Below are 24,071 nucleotides of genomic sequence, written 5' to 3'. Positions count from 1 at the left end.
GGGACTGCTCAGAGCTGAGTGTGTCTATTGCATCTCCATACATAAGCCTCATTTCTCTCCTCCTCTTCTGTCTCCAGCAAGCTGTCCTGCGTGTGGAAGCAGGGACAAACCCTCCCTGCTTCTGGCAGTCAGCTGCTGTGGGCACTTAGGGCCTTTGCACTTCAGCCTCTGTCAACCTCATCACCCCATCAGTGTGTTTTGCTGCAGGCCATATTTAACAGTTTCTAGATGCTGGTGTGTATTCGTGTTTCAGACCCAGGTTGGTGAGTTTCTGGGAGACAGCACGAGGTTTAACAAGGAGGTGATGTATGCCTATGTGGACCAACTGGACTTCTGTGAAAAAGAGTTCGTCTCGGCCCTGAGGACATTCCTGGAGGGTTTCCGCCTGCCTGGGGAAGCCCAGAAGATTGACCGGTTAATGGAGAAGTTTGCTGCACGATACATAGAGTGTAACCAAGGGTGAGCACTGCGACAACTGCTCCTTCCTTTCTGCGGACACTTATCTTGACTTGAGGTTTGGGTTTAGTCCTTGCAATTCTGCTAAGACACTAATATGTCTGTTCACTATGTGCCAGGCTCTGCTAAGCAGTGTCCCACATGAGACTTTGTGTCCCTGTACTACTGACAAGGAGGTTGGGGACCAAGGAGGTTAAGTAACTTGTCTGAGGTCTCATGGCTGGCTGGGCATGCTGACACTGAAGGGGTAGAAGCAAGAGAGGTGAGAGGCAGAGGCAGGCCTGAGCTATCTTGTCTTACAACAAGCAAGAACAAGGCCTGCTGTGGAGTGCAGGACTGGAGCGCTCACCCTGGTTGCCTGAGGCCTGGGTTCCGCCTCTAGCACGGATGGAGCAATATACATGAGAGGGCTACTTCTTCGCTAACTGGGAGCCAGCATGGAGCAGAATGCATGGCTTGCTTTCACTCCATGCTGGTATATACACTACAGAAGTGGCTGTGTAACTTAATGACCCTTCCAACAGGTCCTTGGCTTTACCTTGGGTCTTTACATTTTATTTATTTATTTATTTATTTTTTTATTTTTATTTTTTTGGTTCTTTTTTTCTTTTTTTGCCTTGCGCTTCCTAGGCAAGCGCTCTACCACTGAGCTAAATCCCCAACCCCTTACATTTTATTTTGTCTCTGATGATGTGGAGGGCGTGTGAGTGCAGCTCAGGTGTGGAGGTTAAAGGACAACTGTGGAGCCAGTCTGGTCCTTCCGCTCTTAAGTGATGTCTGGGAATTGAACTCAGGTCATCAAGGCAAATGCCGGGACTGTGGAGCTGTCTCGACGGCACTAATCTTGGTTGCTTAGTAGTCGGCTGCTGTTTTTACAGGAAATGGAGAAGATTGGCCCTAACTGGGGTGAGGAGTGGAAAGTGCATGTGGAATGTAGGGACACCTAGCAGAAGTGAGGACTGACAGGAAGGAGGAGAAGCAGCTGGAGGGAGGCAGGCCTCACGGGGGAGGGAGCATGAGAACAAGACCCACTGATGTGCTTGTACAGTGAAGCCTGGCGAGGCCTCTTGCTTAGTGTGCCAACTCAAGCTTAAAAAGACCGGGATAAGTGTGCTTGCACCCCGCTGTGCATTTATCGTGCTGAGCTGTGTGATAGGCGGGAAACAGGCTCTGAAAGGTTGAGCACCTCAGTTCGAAATCAGCCAACCAAGAAGTAGCCAAGGCAAGATGTCTGAGGAGTCTTGACCTCCCTCTGCACAGGCAGCCGTGAGTGAATGCCCTGAGCATGCTGGGGACCTGCTCAGGGAACAGTTGGTGACAGTTCCGTCCCAGGTCAGTTCCATAGTCAGATTAATCAGTCCCTGCCCTGCCAGTGTGTGGCAGAGGCAGCCTCTGGTCATTGGAACCTAACTGATGTGGCAGCTTGATAAGGAGAGGCGATGGTGTGTTGCTCACCTCAAGTGTGCCTTCCATGGACCCGGGACCCTACTCCAGTGCCCTAGTCAGTCGACGATCCAGACCCGATCAGCTCCCCTTTTGCTGTGTTTCCTGGGGTTTCTTTTTCCTGGTGAGGCAGTTTGTACAGATGAGTTTCCAGCTTCGGTTTACACGTAATGTGGCTTAGTGTCTACTTACCTAAAACAAAATGTTGTAAAGCCTATGCTTTCAAACACTATAAATATTTTGCTTTGCATTTCTGTTCAGTACCACAGTGGGTAATAGAAACAATAAATAACCAATAACTGAAAAAGAATTTATGTGGAAAGGGTAAGGAGTTGTCCATCCCAGAATGATCCATAGCCGTCGTGGTACCTTTGAGAGCGTCTCTTGGCATCCTGTGCTCATTTGCCTGTACCCTTGGCCCAGGGTGCTCCTTAAGTCCTTTTAAAAAATTGCCTGAAGCCGCTCGACCCAGAGAAGCTCTGATGCACGGGCCAAGTTGGCTCCCTTTGTGGCTGGGCTGTTAGCTCTTGTTCAGAAGACCCTTCCCTGGCTCCATCATGTGATACAGCAGCAGGCCTGCCCTCAGTGGCCCGTGTCCCCACTCGTGCTGCCCCCAACCGGTCCACTCTCTGTACTGTGTCTCTTATCTGGGCTCTTCCCTTCCAGGCAAACCCTGTTTGCTAGTGCTGACACGGCGTACGTCCTGGCCTACTCCATCATTATGCTAACTACAGACCTGCATAGCCCTCAGGTACAATGCCCCACGATTGATTCATACACTGTAGCCGCAGATGTGGCTCAATTTGTCAGGCATTTCAGTGTTTAAAAATGTTCTTTTTTTTTTTTTTTATTAATTTCAGGTAAAGAATAAAATGACAAAGGAGCAGTATATTAAAATGAACCGGGGCATCAACGATAGTAAAGACCTACCTGAGGAATACCTGTCTAGCATCTACGAGGAGATAGAAGGCAAGAAGATTGCGATGAAGGAGACCAAGGAGCACACAATGGCAACGAAATCCACCAAGCAGAGTAAGGCTGCCTGCTGCATACCTGCCGTCAGCACCAACGCCTTCCATTAAAATACAATGACATCATCTCCCTTCCCTTTCCCCTTACATCCCCTCCAGGGCCTCCCCTCAGTCCCTCTTAGATTCATGGCCTCTTTTCCTGTGAATTGCTATTGTTACATACACACAGAGATAAAAACACACAGATGTATAAACACGCCTGCCTAGGCCGTTTGGCGTCGCTTGTAAGTATGGATTCAGAGCTGACCCCTCAGCCCTGGGGAGACCCCTCAGCCCTGGGGAGACCCCTCAGCCCTGGGGAGACTAGTTCTCTCCAGAGCAGTCCTCAGTTGCTTGTAGGTCTTTGTCTGGGGGTGGGACTCACCTCTGCCTATTGGGTATATCAGAAAGTATCATTAAGTATGCTGCTGGTGGTAAATTTAATGTGCATATCTAGATACCTGAACTTAATTATTATCTAGATACAATTAAATTAATTATTATGATTATATGGTTCTTTGTTTTGTTTTGTTTTTTGGAGCTGGGGACTGAACCCAGGGCCTTGCGCTTCCTAGGCAAGCGCTCTACCACTGAGCTAAATCCCCAACCCCAAGAATTTTTTTTTTTTTTTTTTTTTGGTTTTTTGGTTTTTTTTTCGGAGCTGGGGACCGAACCCAGGGCCTTGCGCTTCCTAGGCAAGCGCTCTACCACTGAGCCAAATCCCCAACCCACAATATATGGTTCTTTCATAATGTGATGCTTGCTGGATTTGTAATTAAGAACAAGAACGAATTTAAAATATGTAATCTAAGAGCTAAACTGTCCTTCCCAAAACTGTCTTCCCCCAAACTTTAACTCAGGATGATTGTGTCAATTGTGGCCAGGCCTCTTAGTGAGCCCCTGTGGTGCTGCCAGTCAGTCCCTGAGAAGCTCAGGCACAGTGCCGAGCACAGGATCTAAAGACACTCCTTGGGCTAAGCCCAAGCTGTTACTTACAACACTCCACCATACACCGCCCTGGTAAGGAGGCCCTCTAACCATTCTGCCTCGTCATCTCCATCTGCAAATGTAATATTGTAACAGGTCACAGGCTAGTAGGGGAGCTCTGTGAGTACCTAGGCTTTTCCGGCAGTCCTGCACAGGGCAAACACTGCGTCTCACTCCCTCGCAGATGTAGCCAGTGAGAAGCAGAGGCGGCTGCTGTACAATGTGGAGATGGAGCAGATGGCTAAGACAGCCAAAGCTCTGATGGAGGCCGTGAGCCACGCCCAAGCCCCGTTTACCAGCGCCACGCACCTGGACCATGTCCGGCCCATGTTCAAAGTGAGTGTCCTAGAAGTTAGCGTGTGGCCAAGCCTGATTCTGCAGCTGACCTGCTGTGGAGTGGATGGCGGATCTCAGTGGGAGAGATTGGAGAGGAAAGGCCAGGGACTGGCTTCTTCTGCAGGTGCCAGCTCAGTCATGGCCTCTGCTGGCCTGCTGCCTGGGTTTCAATCTTGGCTTTGCTACTGTGTCACCATGTGACCTTGGTTGGGTAGTTCTCTCTCTGTTCATTTTCTGTCAGTGGGGATGAGGATGGGGCCGCTTTGATGGTTTGATGGGGGTGAATGAGTTAATAATTGTTCAGGGATGGCACTCTGAGAGGCTGGTTAGCTTTTAGAATGACTGTTATGGGCATACAGTGTGGTATGTAGGGTGAGGTGGCAGCCTGTAGGAATGAGTGCTCTTCCCTTACCTGTGGGCCCCAGGTCTGATAAGGCCTCAGGCTTGGAGGAAGTGCCCTTACTCCCTGGTCCCTCTCCCAGCCCTGCAAGGCCGGTTTTAGGGTGACATCTAGCCTTATTGGCTTCAAGGTAAGATGAAGTGCAAGAAAAGACATAGTCTAAACATTTTTAAATGTTTAGAAATCACAGGCAGGCGGCACGCATGCATGCGCGCGCACGCGCGCGCACACACACACACACACACACAATAAGTAATGTATCTTTTAAACCCCAGTATGAGTGATTGTGTTTGCCCCAGCCTGCCTGTAGAGGGAGGTCAGAGCTCACCATGCTGGAGTCAGTTCTGCTTCCACCATGGGAGTTCCCTGGACTGATTTTGTGTTGTCTGGCACGACAGACAAGTCTTTACACACTGAGCCAGCTATTCTCCAACATCCTTTCTCTCTGTTTGCATTTCCTTTTGTGTTTTGTTTGTTTTGTTTTGTTTTGTTTTTCTTTTTTTTTTTTTTTTCCCGGAGCTGGGGACCGAACCCAGGGCCTTGCGCTTGCTAGGCAAGCACTCTACCACTGAGCTAAATCCCCAACCCCTGTTTGTTTTGTTTTTTGAGATGGAGCCTCACGGTGTGACCTTGACTGGCCTGTAACTGTTAAGTAGACCAGGCTGGCCTCTGACTCACAGAGACCCACTTTGTTTTACTGTGGTTAAAGGCAGCTCACTCACATGCTTAGTCTGCCTGCCAGCGTCTGATTGTCTCTGGCTGTGTAGAGAACTGATTCTACGGCACCCGTGAGGTGCTCAGCCCCTAAGTGCACTGACTGCTCTTGCAGAGGGCCAGGGTCTGCTCCTAGCAGCCGTCTACAGCTCCTGTTTCAGGGGAACGTGATACTGTCTTCTACCTCAGTGGTCACCAGGCACTAACAGGACACAGACATACATGTAAACAAAATGCTCACCTGCAGAAAATAAATCTTAAGAACAAACAAACAAACCCACTTCTCAATCCCTACGTACATTCAGCAGGGAAAGAGCATCTTTGAGTTACTAGCGATGTGTGCTATAGGTGCAAATGTTAACAGCCCAGTTAGTAAAGAGTACATTTATAGTGGCCATAGTTGATAGGAGCTGTTTTATATTGTGAATGGAATAGATGGAGGTCAGGCTGCACTGGGCGTGGCACCTTGGCTGTAATGCACACGGTGTGCTCTGGGTGTTCTTGCCATGCTCAAACTCAGAGTGTCACTGAAACTTGCTTCCTCGGCAGCTGGTGTGGACGCCGCTGCTGGCAGCCTATAGCATCGGCCTGCAGAACTGTGACGACACGGAGGTGGCCTCCCTGTGCTTGGAAGGCATCAGGTGTGCAGTCCGCATTGCCTGCATCTTTGGAATGCAGGTAGGTGGAAGTGAACATGTGCATCTTTAGATTGTTAAAGCTTTGAAACTACCAGGAATTTCCAGTTGACCAAGCGTTTTGGCAAACAACTTATTCATTCCCACCGAGAAACAACCCATGGCTTTGTGCTAACAATGACTACAATGGGGAGAATACTGGGGTCCAGATTAAAACTTGACTAGCAATGACAAAAGAGCCTCTTTGTCCACCTGTCACATTGACCTGCCCTGATGCTTATGTGTCTGGCTGAGGCCATAGCTCCCTACAAAAGTGTGTGGTGTGATCAGCTGGCTGGAAGCCCTCGGTTTCCTCCTCAGCATTTCCACAGTGGCTTTGTAGTGCATTGTTTCTGTGATTTCCCTGTCCCCCACCCTGCTCTGGGAAAGCAGCTGGTTAACCGCAGCACTGAGGTTTCTATAGGCATGTTCACATCCTGAGCACCATACATATCAATGCAGTCTTTGAGCTGTTTTGCAGTCACAAGGTTGGTGTCTGTCCTCCTCCTTGCTTCAAGGTCAGTGGGAATCTGCCCATTAGTTTGTTCAGAAAACCTTAGTCTTCTGCCCCTATCCGTCTTTCTTTTGATAGTTCTGAAGGTTCTGAAGCTGGAAGCCAGGGTTTCAAAGTCCACTCTGGTATGTCTCCAGCCTGATGGTGTTGGCCCTCTAAACTCAGAGTCAGGACTGCTGTAAATGTTAGTGCTTATTCCATAGTCCTGGCATCCATCAGAGACATTACACATGGGAGAGAGTGACGGTGTATGGTGGAGGTCACTGCAGAGAGCTAGTTCTTAGGTGTGGCTGTGCACACCTGTCCACTGGTGGGATGGCTGCATCCTGGTGCACCAAAAGCCCACTGTGGGCAATGGAAATAGCAGAGAAGCTTGGTGCACCAGCCCATCGTATAAATGGCCACACTGTGGGTGGAGTCACAGCGCTCCTTGGGCTTCTCTTTCAGCTGGAACGAGATGCCTATGTTCAGGCCCTTGCTCGCTTTTCCCTGCTGACAGCCAGCTCCAGCATCACAGAAATGAAGCAGAAGAACATCGACACCATAAAGACACTCATCACTGTGGCTCATACCGATGGCAACTACCTGGGCAACTCCTGGCATGAGGTATGCGTCTGCCTTTGCTCCAGATGACTCGAGGTCTCTGATTCCTTTTCTCCTGCTCACTCCTAGGGTTGATTAAGGTTAGCCTTCCTTTACCTCATTAATCTGAAAGATGCCCATGAAGACAGAGTTCACACCCTACACTGATGGCAGAGAACAAATCAGTAAACAACATGGCCCAATGTCAGACAGCAATGAGCACACCTCGGAGTGGGTTGGGCAGAGTACCCAGGGAGGTTTTAAGAAAGTTGTCATGGGGGGTTGGGGATTTAGCTCAGTGGTAGAGTGCTTGCCTAGGAAGCGCAAGGCCCTGGGTTGGTCCCCAGCTCCGAAAAAAAAAAAAAAAAAAAAAAAAAAAAAAAAAAAAAAGTTGTCATGGTATGGGCACACATCTGGTCACAGCTGAAGGAATGAGGGGGAGGGGGTGGGATAGCATGCCAGACATAAAGAAGAGAAACGCACAGACCCCAGGCCAAGTGAGACGGCACGGTAATGGAAGTGTGGAAGCCAGGGAGGCTGTGTGCAGAGTCTGAGGAAGAGCTGGGGAGCAGGAACTAAGTCTGAGCACCAGCTTGCGTGGATGGAAATAGAGCTCTGCTCCAGTCAGGACTTTCTTTGTTGAACACTCAGTGAAGTTTGCAAATACACATGCAGTTCTGTATGTGTGGACCCAGCTGACCAGTTCTCCTGTTTACCATTCACCTTCGTTTGTTTCTCTGTGTAGCCCTAGCTATCCCGGAACTCTTTAGACCAGGTGTCCTCAAACTCAGAAATCCCCCTGCCTCTGCCTCCCGAGTGCTGGATTAAAGGCATGCACCACCACTGCCTGACTCATTTTATTCTTAGTGTAAAAGTCTGCATGCTCCAGAAGACTGACTGCAGAAGACTGAAGTCCTTCCTGGCTGTGACAAGGCCTTACTTCCGACACCCTCTCTTTCGCAGATCTTGAAGTGCATCAGCCAGCTGGAGCTCGCTCAGCTCATAGGAACTGGAGTGAAGACTCGCTACCTCTCTGGCTCTGGGCGGGAAAGAGAAGGGAGCCTGAAGGGCCACAGCCTGGCAGGAGAAGAATTCATGGGTCTTGGCCTCGGTAAGACACCAGCCCCAACTGGCCAGCACAGAATCACAAGTTAACAGTGATGAAGCCCTTCTTGTCACATCAGGACTGTCCTGTGCAGGGTCCTCTCCCTTCTAGTGCAGCGGCATGTGTGAATTCATGGGCTGCTGCTTCAGCTGCCTTCTTGTGACTGAGTAAAAGCGTCTGTCTCCCAGCAGCAGCATGGTGCTTCCTGCTCCTTCCTGCTCCTTCTCCACCCGGGCCATGCTGAGGCCCCCTGCAGTAGGGGTTTCACTGTCCTCCCTGTGTCTCTACTCTCTCTACTCTGGGAAGGTTGGATGTCTCCACATTTCATGTGTGATCTCAGGGTACATAGTTGTTCCATCTCTGCTGTGAGTTGAAGGACTCTGGTCCATGATGTAATGGTAATGTAGTCACTAAGGCGAGCAAGTGTGCCAGCCACGTTCCGAGCACACAGTTCATGTGTTTTAGCTCATCTCATTCTCAGAGTGATCCAATGAGATGAGGACGGCCACCTGCCCATTGTATAAAGTAAGAAAACTGAAGCCTGGGGAAAAGTGACCCGACAGTCACAGGGCAGGGAGGTAGCCTAGGCTGCTGGGTGCAAGTACAGTGGAGCAGCCAGCTCAGCCAGTGCTGTTCAAGTTCTGGGGACACGCAGTGACAGCACCTGCTTCTTGTGTGCCCTGGAGGATGAATGCAGTGAAACCCTGCACAGCCTACCAGTGTCCAGCAGAGGAGCTACCATATTCTAGGAGCCCTTGCTACTCACTTCCTTCCAGTTTCTTTCCTAAGCACTAGGAGATTGCCTACAAGCAAGAGGGTCTGTAAGGGTCTCCATTAATTCCAGAGTGCGAGCTTGTTACTCTGTCCACAGTGGAGCTGTGTCTGTTCCTGGTTCTGTTTTACTTGCTTAGGGATTCTCATTCATGCCCTTTGTATTTGCCTGAGGCAAAGGGCCCTTGTATGGTCTGTGTGGTAGACTCAGACTCACTGTGTAGCAGAGGCTGGCCTTGAACTTCTGATCCTTATGCCTCTGCCTCCTGAGTGCATCTCTGTGCTCAGCCTGGGTACTTTGTTCTAAATACTTGATGGTGCCTAGAGCCCTGCTGATTTTGTGTGTTATGTTCTAGGTAATTTGGTGAGTGGTGGTGTGGATAAAAGACAGATGGCCAGCTTCCAGGAGTCCGTTGGTGAAACCAGCTCACAGAGTGTGGTTGTTGCAGTTGACAGGTGATGATTTTGTTCTCCAGTGATGCTCCATCGATTGTGCCTGACATCACTTGTTGGCTTCTGGGTGTGGTGATTTCTAATCTGTGTAACTGTTCATGTTTCCTCTCTGCCTTTTCTGAGTACTTGAGAAATTTCAATTTCCCCCTAGAATTTTTACCGGCTCTACCAGACTGGATGGAAATGCAATAGGTGAGTATCTTGACTTTTGTACCAAAGCATCTGCCTCCCATTGGAATTACGTGACATCACTAACAGGGCTGCCATCTGTTGCTGTCTCTGTTGTGTAGTTGACTTTGTCCGCTGGCTGTGCGCTGTGTCCATGGATGAGCTGGCTTCTCCCCACCATCCCCGCATGTTCAGCCTGCAGAAGATCGTGGAGATATCGTACTACAACATGAACCGGATCCGGCTGCAGTGGTCTCGGATATGGCATGTCATTGGAGATCACTTCAATAAGGTAACCACCTGCATCTTGAGACCACTTTAGCGACAGCTGGGGGAACGCAGGTGCTAAGTTCATGATGGATATAATGGAAAGGGTTGGCCCCATATGGGGGTTTGTCATCCAATCATTTTTCCCTGTGAAATCACAGACAGTTTGATAGGAGCAATGTTGTATGTATATTTTTATAGGAGTCGTGTAGAATGAATTAAAAGTCCAGTGGTGGCTGGAGGATGGCTCAGTGGTTAAGAGCACTAACTGCTCTTCCAGAGATCCTGAGTTCAATTCCCCAGCATCCACATGGTGGCTCACACTATCTATAATGGGTCCAATGTCCTCTTCTGGTATGTCTGAAGACAGCTATAGTGTACTCATATACATAACATAAATAAAAATAAAATAAATACTACACTAACCTCTATCCATTGATGGGACTAGAGCTTAGTACTTGCCTACCATGCACATGTCCAGAGTACAGTCCCCAACACTGCATACAAAGGACATGGTGGTGTAGGCCTGAACCCAAAGTAGAACTGATGGTCATCAGTGGCTGTAGGGCAAGTTCTAGGCCAGCCTGGATACATGACCCCTCCCCTTTTCTTCTTTTCTTTCTTATCTTTCTTTTTCTAAAGGTCTTTGAGGCAGTTTCACTATGTCTCTGCCTGTCCTGGATCTCATTATGTAGATGAGGTTGACTTCAAACTCACAGAAGATCCTCCTACTTCTGTCTCCCAAGTGCTGGGATTAAGGCCATGCACCACCATGCAACTCTGTTTTAAGAAAAGACTAACACTGCAAATGTTACTGTTGTGGCTGGACAAGCCTGCTGGTGCTTGTGGGCTTGGGGAGCCCTATGACCCCTCCTATGACCCACAGTGTAGCCATGCTAACACACTGTTCAACATCAGAATTTCTTATACACAGATCCCATTGCTACTCTTCTTTCAAAATCTTATTGGAAAACTTGTCACTTGTTTGTAGGTCAGAGACAAGCCAGAAGACATCAGGGATAGCCATTCTAAAACATCTAGGCCAGCACTTCTCTACTCAAGGTTTCATTCTGTTCAGAGGGCTGGAGCCATGACTCAGTCTCGAGTACCTGCTGTGCAGGCATGGGCACCCATGTTTGATCCTGAGAACCCACATAGAGACTGAATTAGGCAGTGCACATCTGTAACCCCAGATAGTGGCAGAGACAAGCTCCTTAGAGCTCACTGGCCAGCCCTTCTAACCAATCAGTGGGCTCAGGATTAGTGAGCAACCTTGGCTCAGACAGTATGGTGGAAAGCAACAGAGGAACACACCCAACTACAACATCTCCCCTGCACATGCGCTGCACACAACCCTACACACATGAGTGCTTATACACACACGTACCCAAAGTAACAAACATCTAAAGGGAAAGGAAGAGCAAGCACATGCTGGCCTGCGAGCACACCTCATCCCACCAAGAGGAGGAGGCAGGAGGCATGCTGGCCTTTTGTTGTGACACCTGCACAACACTGCACAGGTCTCAGCCAAGATTAGCATTTTCTCTCTCTAGATGTGCCTTCCGCAGAGATCTCAGGGAGCTGCCTGACTTTGCTCTTCTGCTGAACCTGCTTTTTACTTCCTATTCTGCCAGGTCGGCTGTAACCCCAATGAGGATGTGGCCATCTTTGCTGTTGACTCGCTGCGGCAGCTCTCCATGAAGTTTTTGGAGAAGGGAGAATTAGCCAACTTCCGATTTCAGAAGGATTTTCTGAGGCCATTTGAACATATTATGAAGAAAAACAGGTAGTGCACACCATTGTGAAGACCCTGGGTCTCATTCCCTGTCGGTGTCCAAAGTCCCTCACCATTAACTCTAAGATGCACTCTCTCTGTCTTCTTGGTGGTGGTGTTGAGTAAATGGATAAAAACTCCGATTATCAATGCAGTTGAAGGAATTGGGATTATCTTAGAACCTGCTTAGAATGTCTGCAGTCCTGGATCAATCCCCAGCGTGTATCTCCCCCACAGACACAAACACACACAGAGATACACACACACACACACACACACACACAGAGATACACACACACACACACACACACACACAGAGACACACACACACACACACATACACACACACACACATACACACACAGAGATACACACACACACACAGATACACACACACACACACAGATACACACACACACACACACACACACGTGCATGCACACATCTCCAAGAAATTTGAAAATTCTGTGAAGAAAATAGCCAGGAATCCTGTTTTGTGAGGTTTTGAATGTAGGACGTCAACCCTTCTTTGCTGCAAGTCGCCTCTTTGGGGGCTTTCTCTTTCTCGGAAGGGCTTCGGTGTGGCCAGTGAACACCGGCCTGTGCAGCCTGCTCTCCCCACTTGTGAGAGAACAGTTTCCCAGGACTGTGGCTTCCTAGCTTTGCAGGCGTGTGTGCTCGTCACAGGCATTCAGGCAGTGCCTGTCCAACCTTGCTGCTTCGCAGGGATTGAGCCGTTTATCTTCTCACCACATATAATTAAATTTAAAATACTGCATCTCCAGCCCTTGTTGTGTGCTTAGCATAAACATATGCCTTGCCTCAGGGATTTGGTAGCATGGCGACTCTCTGACTAAAATGAGGGCAGGGCAGAAAAGCTAACAGAGTGACTTCAGCCACAGGCAGTGTATTGTTGTTGAGCAAGAAGTCAGAGATGGGGCTGGAGAGATGGTTCAGTGGTTAAGAGCACCGACTGCTCTTCCAGAGGTCCCGAGTTCAAATCCCAGCAACCACATGGAGGCTCACAACCATCTGTAATGGGATTTGAAGCCCTCTTCTGGTGTGTCTGAGGACAGCGACAGTGTACTGTACATACATAAAATAAAAAAATCTTTAAAAAAAAAAAAAAAGTCAGAGATAGCAGCCCCAACTCTGGCCCCACAGCCTAAATCCTTATAAACGCAGACCCCTCCATTCTGTGGTTCTGCTTGACATGGAGTAGGTTGCAGGGTGGTTCTGGTTCCAGAGTGGGATAGGACGAGAGCTGGGCTAACCGAGTATGCACTAAGATGTGCTTTTAAACTTAGGTTTCTAATGTGCTGAGGGGCGGAGTGTCTCTATCTTCCCACCCTCCCACCTCTCCCCAGGTCCCCAACCATCCGGGACATGGTCATCCGCTGCATTGCCCAGATGGTGAGCTCCCAGGCAGCCAACATCCGCTCAGGCTGGAAGAACATCTTTGCTGTGTTCCACCAGGCCGCCTCTGACCACGATGGGAACATTGTGGAGCTGGCCTTCCAAACCACTGGCCACATTGTCTGTAAGTGTCTCAGCCCCCTGTCTGACATCCCACTTGAAGTCCAGCTGGTGGCCTCTTCTGACTTGTCCACCATTGTGGGGACTCCCTGGCTCAAGTTCTGCTGTGACGGGCAGGGTGGAAAGCACTTGGCTCGCGTTCATCTTTACAGCAGTCCAGTGATGGAATACAGTCAGCTCTCATCCTGGGAAGTCTCATGCCAGCTCACTAAAGGTAGACCCAACCCCACCACCGTCCTCTGCTTTTGTGGTCTTTTGAGAACACAGGAGTATGTAGACCAGCAGAAACCCAAGTCACCAAGATACACTGAACTGAGGTAGACCAACGTGGCTTCCCATCACGATATATAGGGGTCCTTTCTGCAGTCTGCCACGTGCCACGGTGTTCACCTTTTCACACTTCCTGTTGTGATTTCACTTTGAAAATGTCCCGAGCACGACGCTGAGGCCGGAGTACATATTGATGTGTCTTGTAGGGAAAGACAAGCTTGCTGCAGGCAGGAGCTGCGGTGCTATTGGCTGTTGGTTCAGTGCTGATGTCTTAACTGCCTGTTAACAAGGCATCAAGAACACAGACAGGCTCTTGGCCCCTGGTTGATGAGAACGACAGGTTCATAGGAAGCTTCTATTCCTCCTGGAGCAGATGTTAAACATTCCATAGTTGTGTTCGTGGACATTGTAAACAGAACTACTGAGATTTTGTTTCCTCCATTTTATCGAAGGAAGATGTCAGCTGTGAGAAGCGTTCTCCAGCAGCCGTGATGTGATTGGATTCATGAAGGCAGTTGTCCCTGACCTCCATTTCTAAACCTTGCTGCCTTTTGCCTCCCCAGCAACCATCTTCCAGCACCACTTCCCTGCGGCCATCGACTCCTTCCAGGACGCTGTGAAGTGCTTGTCTGAGTTTGCCTGCAACGCAGCTTTCCCGGACACCAGTATGGAGGCCATCCGGCTCATCCGCTTCTGTGGGAAATACGTCTCAGAGAGGCCACGGGTGTGTTTCCCATCTTTGCTTCAGTGGGTAGGCCAGAAAGTCATGGGGCCAAAACTACTGACAAAACTCTTCCCATTGGCAGTGGGTGTGTGTGCCTCAAACTTAAGGCAATTCTCCTGCCTCAGTCTGCTGAGTACTGGGATTCCAGGTATTTACCATTATACCTGGCAGTTGTTCATAGTGAGCTTTTTTCCACAGACTGTCCTCCTAAAAGGTGACAGTATCCTAGCTGTTGTGTTTAGACAGAAAGGTCAAGAAGCTAGATGTTCCTTATGAGAGTAAGGAAACAGTCGGTCAGTCCTTGGTGGTGAAGAATGTTTGTGCCTTTCAGAGGACCTGAGTTTGGTCCCAGCACTGCCCACATTTTATAGCTCTCAGCTGCTGTCTCCAGCTCCAGGGCTCAGACAGCTGCCTCTGCAAGCTCGCTCATGCTCATGTGCACACGCCCACAGACATAACGGTAAGCACAGGAACCAGGAGTGGAGGTGCACACTCAGCACTCAGGCAGGGGCAGGTGGATCTCTGCGAGTTCGAGGTCTGCCTGCTCTACAGAGTGAGTTCCAGGACAGCCAGAGTTATATAAATGAGACCTTTTCTTTAAAAAGGAAAAAAGTCTCCATTTTAAGAAATAGTATGTTGGGCTGGAGAGATGGCTCAGTGGTTAAGAGCACCGACTGCTCTTCCAGAGGTCCTGAGTTCAATTCCCAGCAACCACACGGTGGCTCACAACCATCTGTAATGGGTTCTTCTGGTGCCCTCTTCTGGTGTGTCTGAATAGAGTGACAGTGTACTCATATACATAAAATAAATAAACATTAAAAAAAAAAGATCTATTTCATTATTAAAAAAAAAAAAAAAAGAAATAGTATGTTGCCACCGTGACACACCAAGAAGTCACTGTTCCAAATTGCATCTGTGGGCTGGGCATGGAGCTTTGTGGACAGAGCTTCGCATGCACAGAACCCACCCTCCACCCACCCTCTACAAAAAGAAAAAAGAAAAGAGAAAGGAAGGAAGAAAGGAAGGAAGAAGACACCCGTCTGCTTCTGAAGGTGTTTGGGTCTTTCTTATATGTCTCATCTTTCTGGGTGAGACTTGTAAACCGGTAAGGGATGGTTCTAAAGCACTGAATGTTGGGAACGCAGCCAGTTAGCTACAGTGGTCTAGACAGGCATTCAGTATTCTTCACAGGCTTGAGAAGAGTGTCTGGTGAGGTGGCTGGCCCTGTAACAGCTCTTTGGGATGTGGTGACTTCGAGATTCTGTATTGCATGGGCACTTAGATCTGCCAGACATGGCATTTCCTGTCTTACTCCTCACAGCAGTCTTTCTGTTTTAAAAGCAGACATTGCCGTCCGCATGACACACCTGAGAAAGCAGAGTTCAGAGTCCCTTGGTAGAGCGTGTGTGTAGCAAGCACAGTGCTCTGGATTCCATTGGCACCACAGACAGGCCTGCTTCCCAGGGGAGAGCAGATGAGTACCTCCATCCTTCACTGGAGTGCAGAGAGAGTGCCTCCTGTTCGTAACCAGAGTCAGTGAGGAGACTCCAGCACCACTTCAGCAGTGTTTGCAGACATCTAGTTGAAGTGGAGCCTTGCACCAGGCCGTGGAGAGCCTCCCTGGCCCAGCTACATAATGGGCAACCATTGGGTGTCAGTGCCTGTGCCCAGGCAGCTTGTCAGTCAAGTGGGCCATAGCAAGCACTCAGTGACTAGTAGCACTCAGTGACTAGTAGCACTCAGTGACCAGTAGCTGCTGCTACTGAGTGCTGTCCCGCAGTCATTTCTGGAAACAAGGAGTTCTGAGTGCTTGGTTAGCAGCCTTTGGTCACCAGCATGTTTCTTAATATAATACTCTGCCCCAGGCTCTTGTGAACTGGCTCACTCTGCTCCATAGGGCCATGGGGATCACACCTTCAGTGGGCAGGGGGTGTCTCTCTCAGTCTCCGGGATTTCCCCTTCTGTACTGCTGAGGAGAGACTGCCTTTCGGGTCCTCCTGCCTGCTCAGGCTACATGTGACACATGGCTTTCGTTTCAGGTACTGCAGGAGTACACAAGCGATGACATGAATGTGGCTCCTGGTGACAGGGTGTGGGTCAGAGGCTGGTTCCCCATCCTCTTTGAGCTCTCCTGCATCATTAACAGGTGCAAGTTAGATGTGCGCACAAGGTAACGTCCCCAGGGAGCTGGACATGGGTACTAAAATGAGTCACTTCTTGCCCCACCCCCAGGCTCACACCTCCCCCCACCCCCCTTTGCCTCCGTCTCAGTTTGGTGTTTTCTTCCTCACCTGCTCTCCTTACTTTTCCTCCAGGGGACTGACAGTCATGTTCGAGATCATGAAGAGCTATGGCCACACCTTTGCAAAGCACTGGTGGCAGGACCTATTCAGAATTGTGTTTCGGATTTTTGACAACATGAAACTCCCTGAGCAACAGTCGGAGGTTGGTGATAATTACAGCATGGCTATGAGTGGATGTCATGTCTACAGCATGGCTATGAGTGGATGTCGTGTCTACAGCATGGCTATGAGTGGGTGTCGTGTCTACAGCATGGCTATGAGAGGATGTCATATGTACACATGGCTATGAGAGGATGTCATGTCTACAGCATGGCTATGAGAGGATGTCATGTGTACACATGGCTATGAGTGGATGTCACGTCTACAGCATGGCTATGAGTGGATGTCATGTCTACAGCATGGCTATGAGAGGATGTCATGTGTACACATGGCTATGAGAGGATGTCATGTGTACACATGGCTATGAGAGGATGTCCTGTCTACAGCATGGCTATGAGAGGATGTCACGTCTACAGCATGGCTATGAGAGGATGTCCTGTCTACAGCATGGCTATGAGAGGATGTCACGTCTACAGCATGGCTATGAGAGGATGTCATGTGTACACATGGCTATGAGTGGATGTCATGTGTACACATGGCTATGAGTGGATGTCATGTGTACACATGGCTATGAGTGGATGTCATGTGCATATGGCCTATGAGTGGGTGTCATGGACTCAAGGCCTGGCTATGAGTGGATGTTGTGGACTCAAGGCCTGGCTGGCCTCCTTCCTAGGGTTGCCAAATAGCAGGAGTTTGAAACACACAACTACTTTAGGTGTTTTTGTAATCGTATAGAAGTTCTATATGTGAACGAAGCACTGTCCTTAGACCTGTGTCAGCTAGTTTGGGGAGATTCCTTTCTGGGAAAAGGGAGAGGAAGTACCTCATGGTTTGCCTGCCTGGCCCTGGACACTGCCTGCCAGCCCTGCAGGCTCATGGCTGCTCCTCTTCTGTGTTTCACACTCTCTGCCCCTAAGGACACATGGCAGAGTGATAGCGACAGCAGAGACACACGGACAAGACAAGCACAGCCCCTCCTCTTTTTTTTCTTTTCTTTTTGTTTTTTTAAGACAGAGTTTTTCTGTGTAGCCCGGGCTGACCTGGAATTAATTTGTAGACCAGGCTGGCCTCAAACTCATAGATGCCCACGTCCCACTGCCTCCTGAGTGCTGAGATTGCAGGCGTGTGCCAGCACCACCTAACTGGCCCTTATTAAAGTACTATTTCAGGAGCACCGTTTCCCCTCTCACCAGCATAAAAATAACATGGACTAGATGAACTATTCTGGATACACAGAGTTCACACCTCTACCACACAGAAACTGAAGCTCCCACTGTGTTGTGTTCTACCTAAGCCATGTGTCCTGTTCTTTAATGTTAGAGTAGATTTTTCTTCATCATAAAATAGATAAATAGTCATTTCAGAGAAATGCTTGGCTAGCATGCAGGAAGCATGTGGTACACACATGTAATCCAGCTCCAGGGTTTTCTTTCTGCAACACCCAACCCCCAGCACTGGCTTTTCACATAGATTCTAGAGGTTGAATTCAGTCCTCATGCTTGCTGGGCAAGAACTTTCCCCAGGTAGGCCACCTCCTCAGCTCTGAGGTGATACTTCTGGAAAATCACTTGTACTTGGGTCCTCATTTCTTGAGGACGGAAGCCTGTGGGCCTTACCTGTGCACTCATGTCCGCACACCAAGCTCCTTGCTTGTCTGTCAGCAGACTATGGGGACTCCTGTCTCTCCACACCACTCCGGCCCTTTGACTTTAGTTTCAGTGCTCTGCACCTGCAGAGGCGCTTCCTGGGTGGCCAGGTCACGTGCGTCCTGCCACCACAGATCACCACGCTCTTCCTATTGTGACCTGGCTTTTTGTCCTGTGTCATTGGCCTTTTCCCAATTGCTTCCTCTTCTGTTTGTTGAATGGCTGGATTTGGTTGGTTTTTTATTTGTGTGTGTGTGTTTGATACGGGATCTCGTCTTGTAGCCTGGGTGAGCCCGGAAGTCACTTTGTAGCTGTTGCTTTTTCTTTGGTATTTATATTTTTATTTAGGTTGTGTGTGTGTGTGTGTGTGTGTGTGTGTGTGTGTGTGTGTGTGTGTGTGTGTGTGTGTGTGTGTGTGTGTGTGTGTGCGGGCATATAGGGAGGGTACTGTTGAGACAGGGTTTTTTTCTGTGTAATAGCCCTGACTGTCCTCCATATGTAGATCAGGCTAGCCTCAAACTCGAAATTCTGCCTGCTTCTGCCTCACAGATGCTGGTATTAAGGAAGTGTGCCACCAATGTCCTCTAACTGTTCCCACATTCTCCCTGCATACCTGACTTTGTTCTTTCTCTTTGTCTTAAAACACACACACACACACACACACACACACACACTCAAAACAAACAAGTAAAAGACCAAAAAGACACACACACAACAAAAAAATCAAAACAAAACACAAAGTCCACCAAAAAAGCCAGGGAGTCTACTCCATGTTGGCCTGCACTGAGTAACTCCCAGACCCGGTGTCTCCACTGAGGAAAGCAGATTTACCCTTTCCTGGCAGCTGTCAATTGCAAATGGCTTCTTGGTCAGGGGTTGGACCCTGTTGGCCAGCACCCGTGCTGGTCTTTACTTAAGCTCTTAAGTTACCAGGTCTTCAGTTTTGTTTCCTTCTGGCATTTATTTTGAGAACCCTGTTTAGTGACACTTCCCTTTTCTGTGACTGTGGAAACATTTTTATATTTCTCTGGTCCTTTTATGCAGTCATTTTTCAACAAAGTGTGTGTGTGTGTGCACATGTGTGTATGTGTTTGTGTGTGTGTGAATGTATGTGTGAATGTGTGTGTATATGTGTGTGTGAGTGTGTGTGCATGTGTGTGTGAATGTGTGTGTATATGTGTGTGTGTATATGTGTATGTGTGTGTATGTGCATGTGTGTGTGTGAATGTATGAGTGTGTGTGTGAATGTGTGTGTGTGAATGTGTGTGTGTGAATGTGTGTGTGTGTGTGAGTGTGTGCACACATATAGGCCAGGATAAGGTGTTGGGTGACCTCCTCTTTCATATTCCATTATTACATTGAGTCAGGCCTCCTGGTGAATGTGAGATTCCCATTTTCTCGACTTGGCAAGCCCCAGTACTATATCGCCTTCAGCCCTTCCCACAGACAGGGGTGACAGGTCACAGACATGGGTGACAGGAACCTGGGATGACAAGCTTGTTACAGGGTGTGGGATCTGAGACTCCAGCTCTCGTGATTGCCTGCAAGTGCTCTCCCAGCCATTTTCTAGCCCTGTATGCAGCTGTCTTTATTTCCACAGCTTATTTTAAGGGACAGTTTATAACACTTGTGAGTCCACAGTGCAGGTATCACACACACGTGCAGTTTTCAGAGTATGAATGTCATGGTGGTGGACATCTTCGTAAACATTTGCTCACACTCCCTTACAAGAGTAGCCATCTTACCCCAGAGATGTTGGTTTTGAAGATTCGTCTTTTTTCCTTTCAGAAATCAGAGTGGATGACGACCACCTGCAATCACGCACTGTATGCTATTTGTGACGTATTCACCCAGTTCTACGAGGCTTTGCATGAAGTGCTTCTCTCCGATGTGTTTGCACAGCTGCAGTGGTGCGTGAAGCAAGGTATTCATTAAGTGGGGGGAGAGGCAGCATTTCCTTTTACAGAGTCTTTACGAGAGACTCTGCTTCTGTCTATCAAAGTATAAATACAGTGCCAAGGGACACTATACAATCTAATCCACTAGTCCCTTCCTTCCCAGGTTGGTTTATAAAGCACATTTTAAAGATAGATTTTGTCATTTTTGTTTTAAAAAGTGAGATACACTTCTGTGCTTTCAAGGTTTTTTAATTAATTTATTTTATGTCTAGACTTCACTTTCCCCCTCCCTTTTCTCCTCCCAGCCCATGTCTGTCCATCCTTCCGTGTGTCCATGTGCTGTTCCTGTAATTCCCTTCTTGCAAGTTTAGTGTTTGTAATTTTTTGTAATAAACTCTTTTTAAAGGTCTTTGGAGTTACTATTACCAGCTTCATCATCGGTGGACATTGTGTTTGAGTGGTTGTGTGTTCATGTTAGTTTGTATCAGATAAAGACCAGGGACCCCCTCAGACCTGGATCCCATTTTGGCCTAGGGCAAAGTTAAATTCCGTTAAGATTATTTTGAAAAGCGACTCCTTTTCATTTTCTCTCTGTGTAGCCCTGGCTGTACTGGACTTGATTTGTAGACTGGACTGGCCTCAGAGTCACAGGGACTCGCCTACCTCTGCATCCCAGGGCCTGGGGTCAAAGGTGTGTGCCACTGTGCCCGTCTGGCAAAAAATGACTGAGTTTTAAAGGAAGCAGCAAATAATTGTACTATTTTGAGAGCAAAAATTGTTAAGGTAGTTAGTGATTAAATCAGAAACACTACTTTTATGCATCTTATGCCATTTCCTGTGTGTGAGCAGCAAAATACCCCTACCCTCAGCAGAACTGACTGAATCATTGTACTTCTTAAAAAAGTTTTTTTTTAATTGTATGTGCATGGGTATTCTTTCTACTTGTGTGTCTGTGCACCATGTGTGTACCAGATGTCCACGAAGGCCAGAAGAGATCCCCTGGGATGGCGTCCTTCCGCTCTAACAGTTGACTCTTCATAGCCTGGCCTCATTAAAGCTTACGGACTCCAGCTGCGACCCCCGCCTCACAGCGTCAGATAGAGACCGTGGCCCGCAGACGGGGTGTGTTTGCTTGGTATCAGGACACCAGGTCAAGTTTAACAGACGCGGTTGACTCTTGCAGATAACGAGCAGTTGGCCCGCTCGGGTACGAATTGCTTAGAGAACCTAGTGATATCCAATGGAGAGAAGTTCAGCCCTGCTGTCTGGGATGAAACCTGCAATTGCATGTTGGATATTTTCAGAACCACCATCCCACATGTGTAAGTGCTGAGGCGTGTGAGGTGTGGCCGTGCGACCAGGGGCTGTATACTGCCAGACTCCCTGGTGCAGTGAACTCTGATCTCCGTTTTCTCTCCTGTTCCTTTAAGTTTGCTGACGTGGAGACCTGCGGGGATGGAGGAGGAGTTGTCAGATAGACATCTGGTAGGTTCCTTTATTCTCTTCTCCTACCTCAATAATGCGCATCAGCCTAGGCTCGGAAGACGGCTCAGTGGGTAAAGGGGTTGCCACCCAGCCCAGTACTCTAGACCCACATGGTGGAGAGAGGGAAGTTGACCCCCACAGGCACCAGGCCGCCTCCTGCCCCACCCCAATACATAAAATAAGCAAATAAGAATGTAATTAAAACATCAGTCATCCTGTATGTTTTGAAGCTTTATTATGGGAATGAAAGAGTTTACTTAATCTAAAATTAATGTGCCTGCTGGGTGTGATGGAAGCACATCTTTGCTCCCAGCACTTAGATCTCTGAGATCTAGGCCGGCCAGGGAATACATAGTGAGCCTCTGTGCCCCAAGAGAATTAATAGGCTTTTATCATTTCCCACAAAGTACAGAAAGCGTTTTTTAAAATAGTCTCCTGTGGGCAGTAGTAGCATACCTTTAATCCCAGCACTCAGAAGGCAGAGGTAGGTGGGTTTCTATGAGTTCAAGGCCAGCCTTGTCTGTAGAACAAGTTTCAGGACAGTCAAAGTTAGCCTGTCTCAAAACAAAACAAAACAAAATAAAAAGAATTTGGGGCCGGGCTATAAAGGTGGTTCAGTGATTAAGAGCACTGACTGCTCTTCCAGAGGTCCTAAGTTCAATTCCCAGCAATCACATGGTGGCTCACAACCATCTGTAATGGGATCTGATGCCCTCTTCTGGTGTGTCTGGAGACAGCTACAGTGTACTTATATGTAATAAATAAATAAATCTAAAAAAAAAAAAAATTTAAGGCTTAAACTTGAAGATGGGTAAAGTCAAAATTTATTCTATTTTTATTCTTGAAGTTTTTGAAAATTGTGTGCATGTGTGTGATGTGTGTGTGGTATGTATGGTGTGTGTGCATGTGTGGTGTGTGTGTGGGAGTGTGGGGGTGTGGGGTGTGTATGTATTGTGTGTGTATGGTGTGTGTGGTATGTGTACATATCTGTGGTGTGTATGTGTTGTGATGTGCGAGTGTGTGCGAGCATGTGTGCAAGCGTGCGTGCGTGTGTGTGTGTGTGTGTGTGTGTGTGTGTGTGTGTGTGTGTGTGTGTGTATGGTGTAGGTCAGAAGACAGCTAGAGGAGTTGGTTCTAGGCATCACCATGTCGGATCCAGGGATGACCTTAGGTCATCATACATAGTGGCAAGTGCTTTTATCTACTGAGCCATGGAAAGTAAAGCAAGGTATTTAAACATCTTCTGGTTTTGCTTGAGTAAGGTGGTACTCGCCTTTAGTACTCACTTCCTAGCACTCAGGCGGCAAGGGCAAATGGATCTCTGGAAGTTCAAGCCCAGCCTGATCTACGGAGTGATTATGACAGCCAGGACTACAGAGTGGGAACCTTGTCTCCCAAACCCTAATAAACATTTTCTTTTTTTTTTTTTTTTTTTTTTTTTGTAAGATTTTATTTATTATGTATACAGCGTTCCACCTGCATGTACACATGCAAGCCAGAAGAGGGCACCAGATCTCATTACAGATGGTTGTGAGTCACCATGTGGTTGCTGGGAATTGAACTCATGACCTCTGGAAGAGCAGCCAGTACTCTTAACCTCTGAGCCATCTCTCCAGCCCCCATTTTTTTCTTCTTTCTTAATTCTGTGTGTGTGTGTGTGTGTGTGTGTGTGTGTGTGTGTGTGTGTGTGTGTGTGTGAGAGAGAGAGAGACAGAGACAGAGAGACAGAGACAGAGAGACAGACAGAGACAGACAGAGAGAATGAGAATATGCCTGCTTTGGTACACTTGTGGAGTAAGTTCTTTGTTTCCATCACGTGGGTCCTAGGGATAAGATTTGGGGCATGAGGCCCAGCAGCAGGCACCTTTATTTACCTGCTGTGCCGTCTTGTCAGCCTTTCCTTTTTTCTTAGAAAAGACAGCATTTAATTAAGGTTGGCTCACAGGTTCAGAGGTTCAGTCCATTATCATCAAGGCAGGGCGTCCAGGGAGACGTGGCGCTGAAGGAGCTGAGAGTTCTTCATCTTGTTCCAGAGGGAACCCAACACTTTTTTAAATTGTTTTTTACGTTTTCATTTTAATATCAGTAGAAGAAGAAAAAAAACCAGCTACAACATTGCTGATTTGATTTTGAACTTGACCTAATTTTTATCTGTTACACTCAGGCCTGGTGGTGATGGCGCACACCTTTAATCACAGCGCTCAGGAGGCAAGGGCAGGTGGATCTCATGAGTTCGAGGCCAGCCTGCTCTACAGTGAGTTCTAAGACAGCCAAAGCCATCTTGAGAGAACACAGAGAAACCCTGTTTGGGGTCGGGGAGGTAGAAAGAAAGACAGAAAGAGAGAGAAGAAAGGAAAGAAATCTGCCACACTCATCTCTGTAATGTGTAGAGAAATGTTTGAATAGGAGAATGTGAAATTTTAACTGAATTTAATATGGAGCCCTGATGTTGA

The 24,071-nt window shown here is 48.1% G+C and overlaps 1 protein-coding gene across 1 annotated transcript in view; it reads left to right on the top strand.

The window, feature by feature from the left end:
- Positions 1-24,071, top strand: part of Arfgef2 (ADP ribosylation factor guanine nucleotide exchange factor 2) — an 83,984-nt gene that overhangs the window by 46,966 nt on the left and 12,947 nt on the right. Inside the window, exons 16-33 of the mRNA XM_032904773.1 lie at positions 254-459; positions 2,566-2,650; positions 2,760-2,931; positions 4,081-4,232; positions 5,896-6,024; positions 6,982-7,140; positions 8,080-8,227; positions 9,349-9,448; positions 9,597-9,637; positions 9,736-9,905; positions 11,515-11,666; positions 13,022-13,194; positions 14,024-14,184; positions 16,224-16,354; positions 16,500-16,629; positions 20,024-20,159; positions 21,317-21,455; positions 21,564-21,618. Coding sequence (XP_032760664.1) covers positions 254-459; positions 2,566-2,650; positions 2,760-2,931; positions 4,081-4,232; positions 5,896-6,024; positions 6,982-7,140; positions 8,080-8,227; positions 9,349-9,448; positions 9,597-9,637; positions 9,736-9,905; positions 11,515-11,666; positions 13,022-13,194; positions 14,024-14,184; positions 16,224-16,354; positions 16,500-16,629; positions 20,024-20,159; positions 21,317-21,455; positions 21,564-21,618 — 2,439 coding nt within the window. The remainder of the gene's footprint in view (positions 1-253; positions 460-2,565; positions 2,651-2,759; positions 2,932-4,080; positions 4,233-5,895; positions 6,025-6,981; positions 7,141-8,079; positions 8,228-9,348; positions 9,449-9,596; positions 9,638-9,735; positions 9,906-11,514; positions 11,667-13,021; positions 13,195-14,023; positions 14,185-16,223; positions 16,355-16,499; positions 16,630-20,023; positions 20,160-21,316; positions 21,456-21,563; positions 21,619-24,071) is intronic.

This window comes from Rattus rattus, chromosome 5 (genome assembly GCF_011064425.1).
Source record: "Rattus rattus isolate New Zealand chromosome 5, Rrattus_CSIRO_v1, whole genome shotgun sequence".
Lineage (NCBI taxonomy): Eukaryota > Metazoa > Chordata > Mammalia > Rodentia > Muridae > Rattus > Rattus rattus.
Note: the sequence above shows the minus strand (reverse complement) of the source record. Positions and strands in the feature narration are given on the sequence as shown.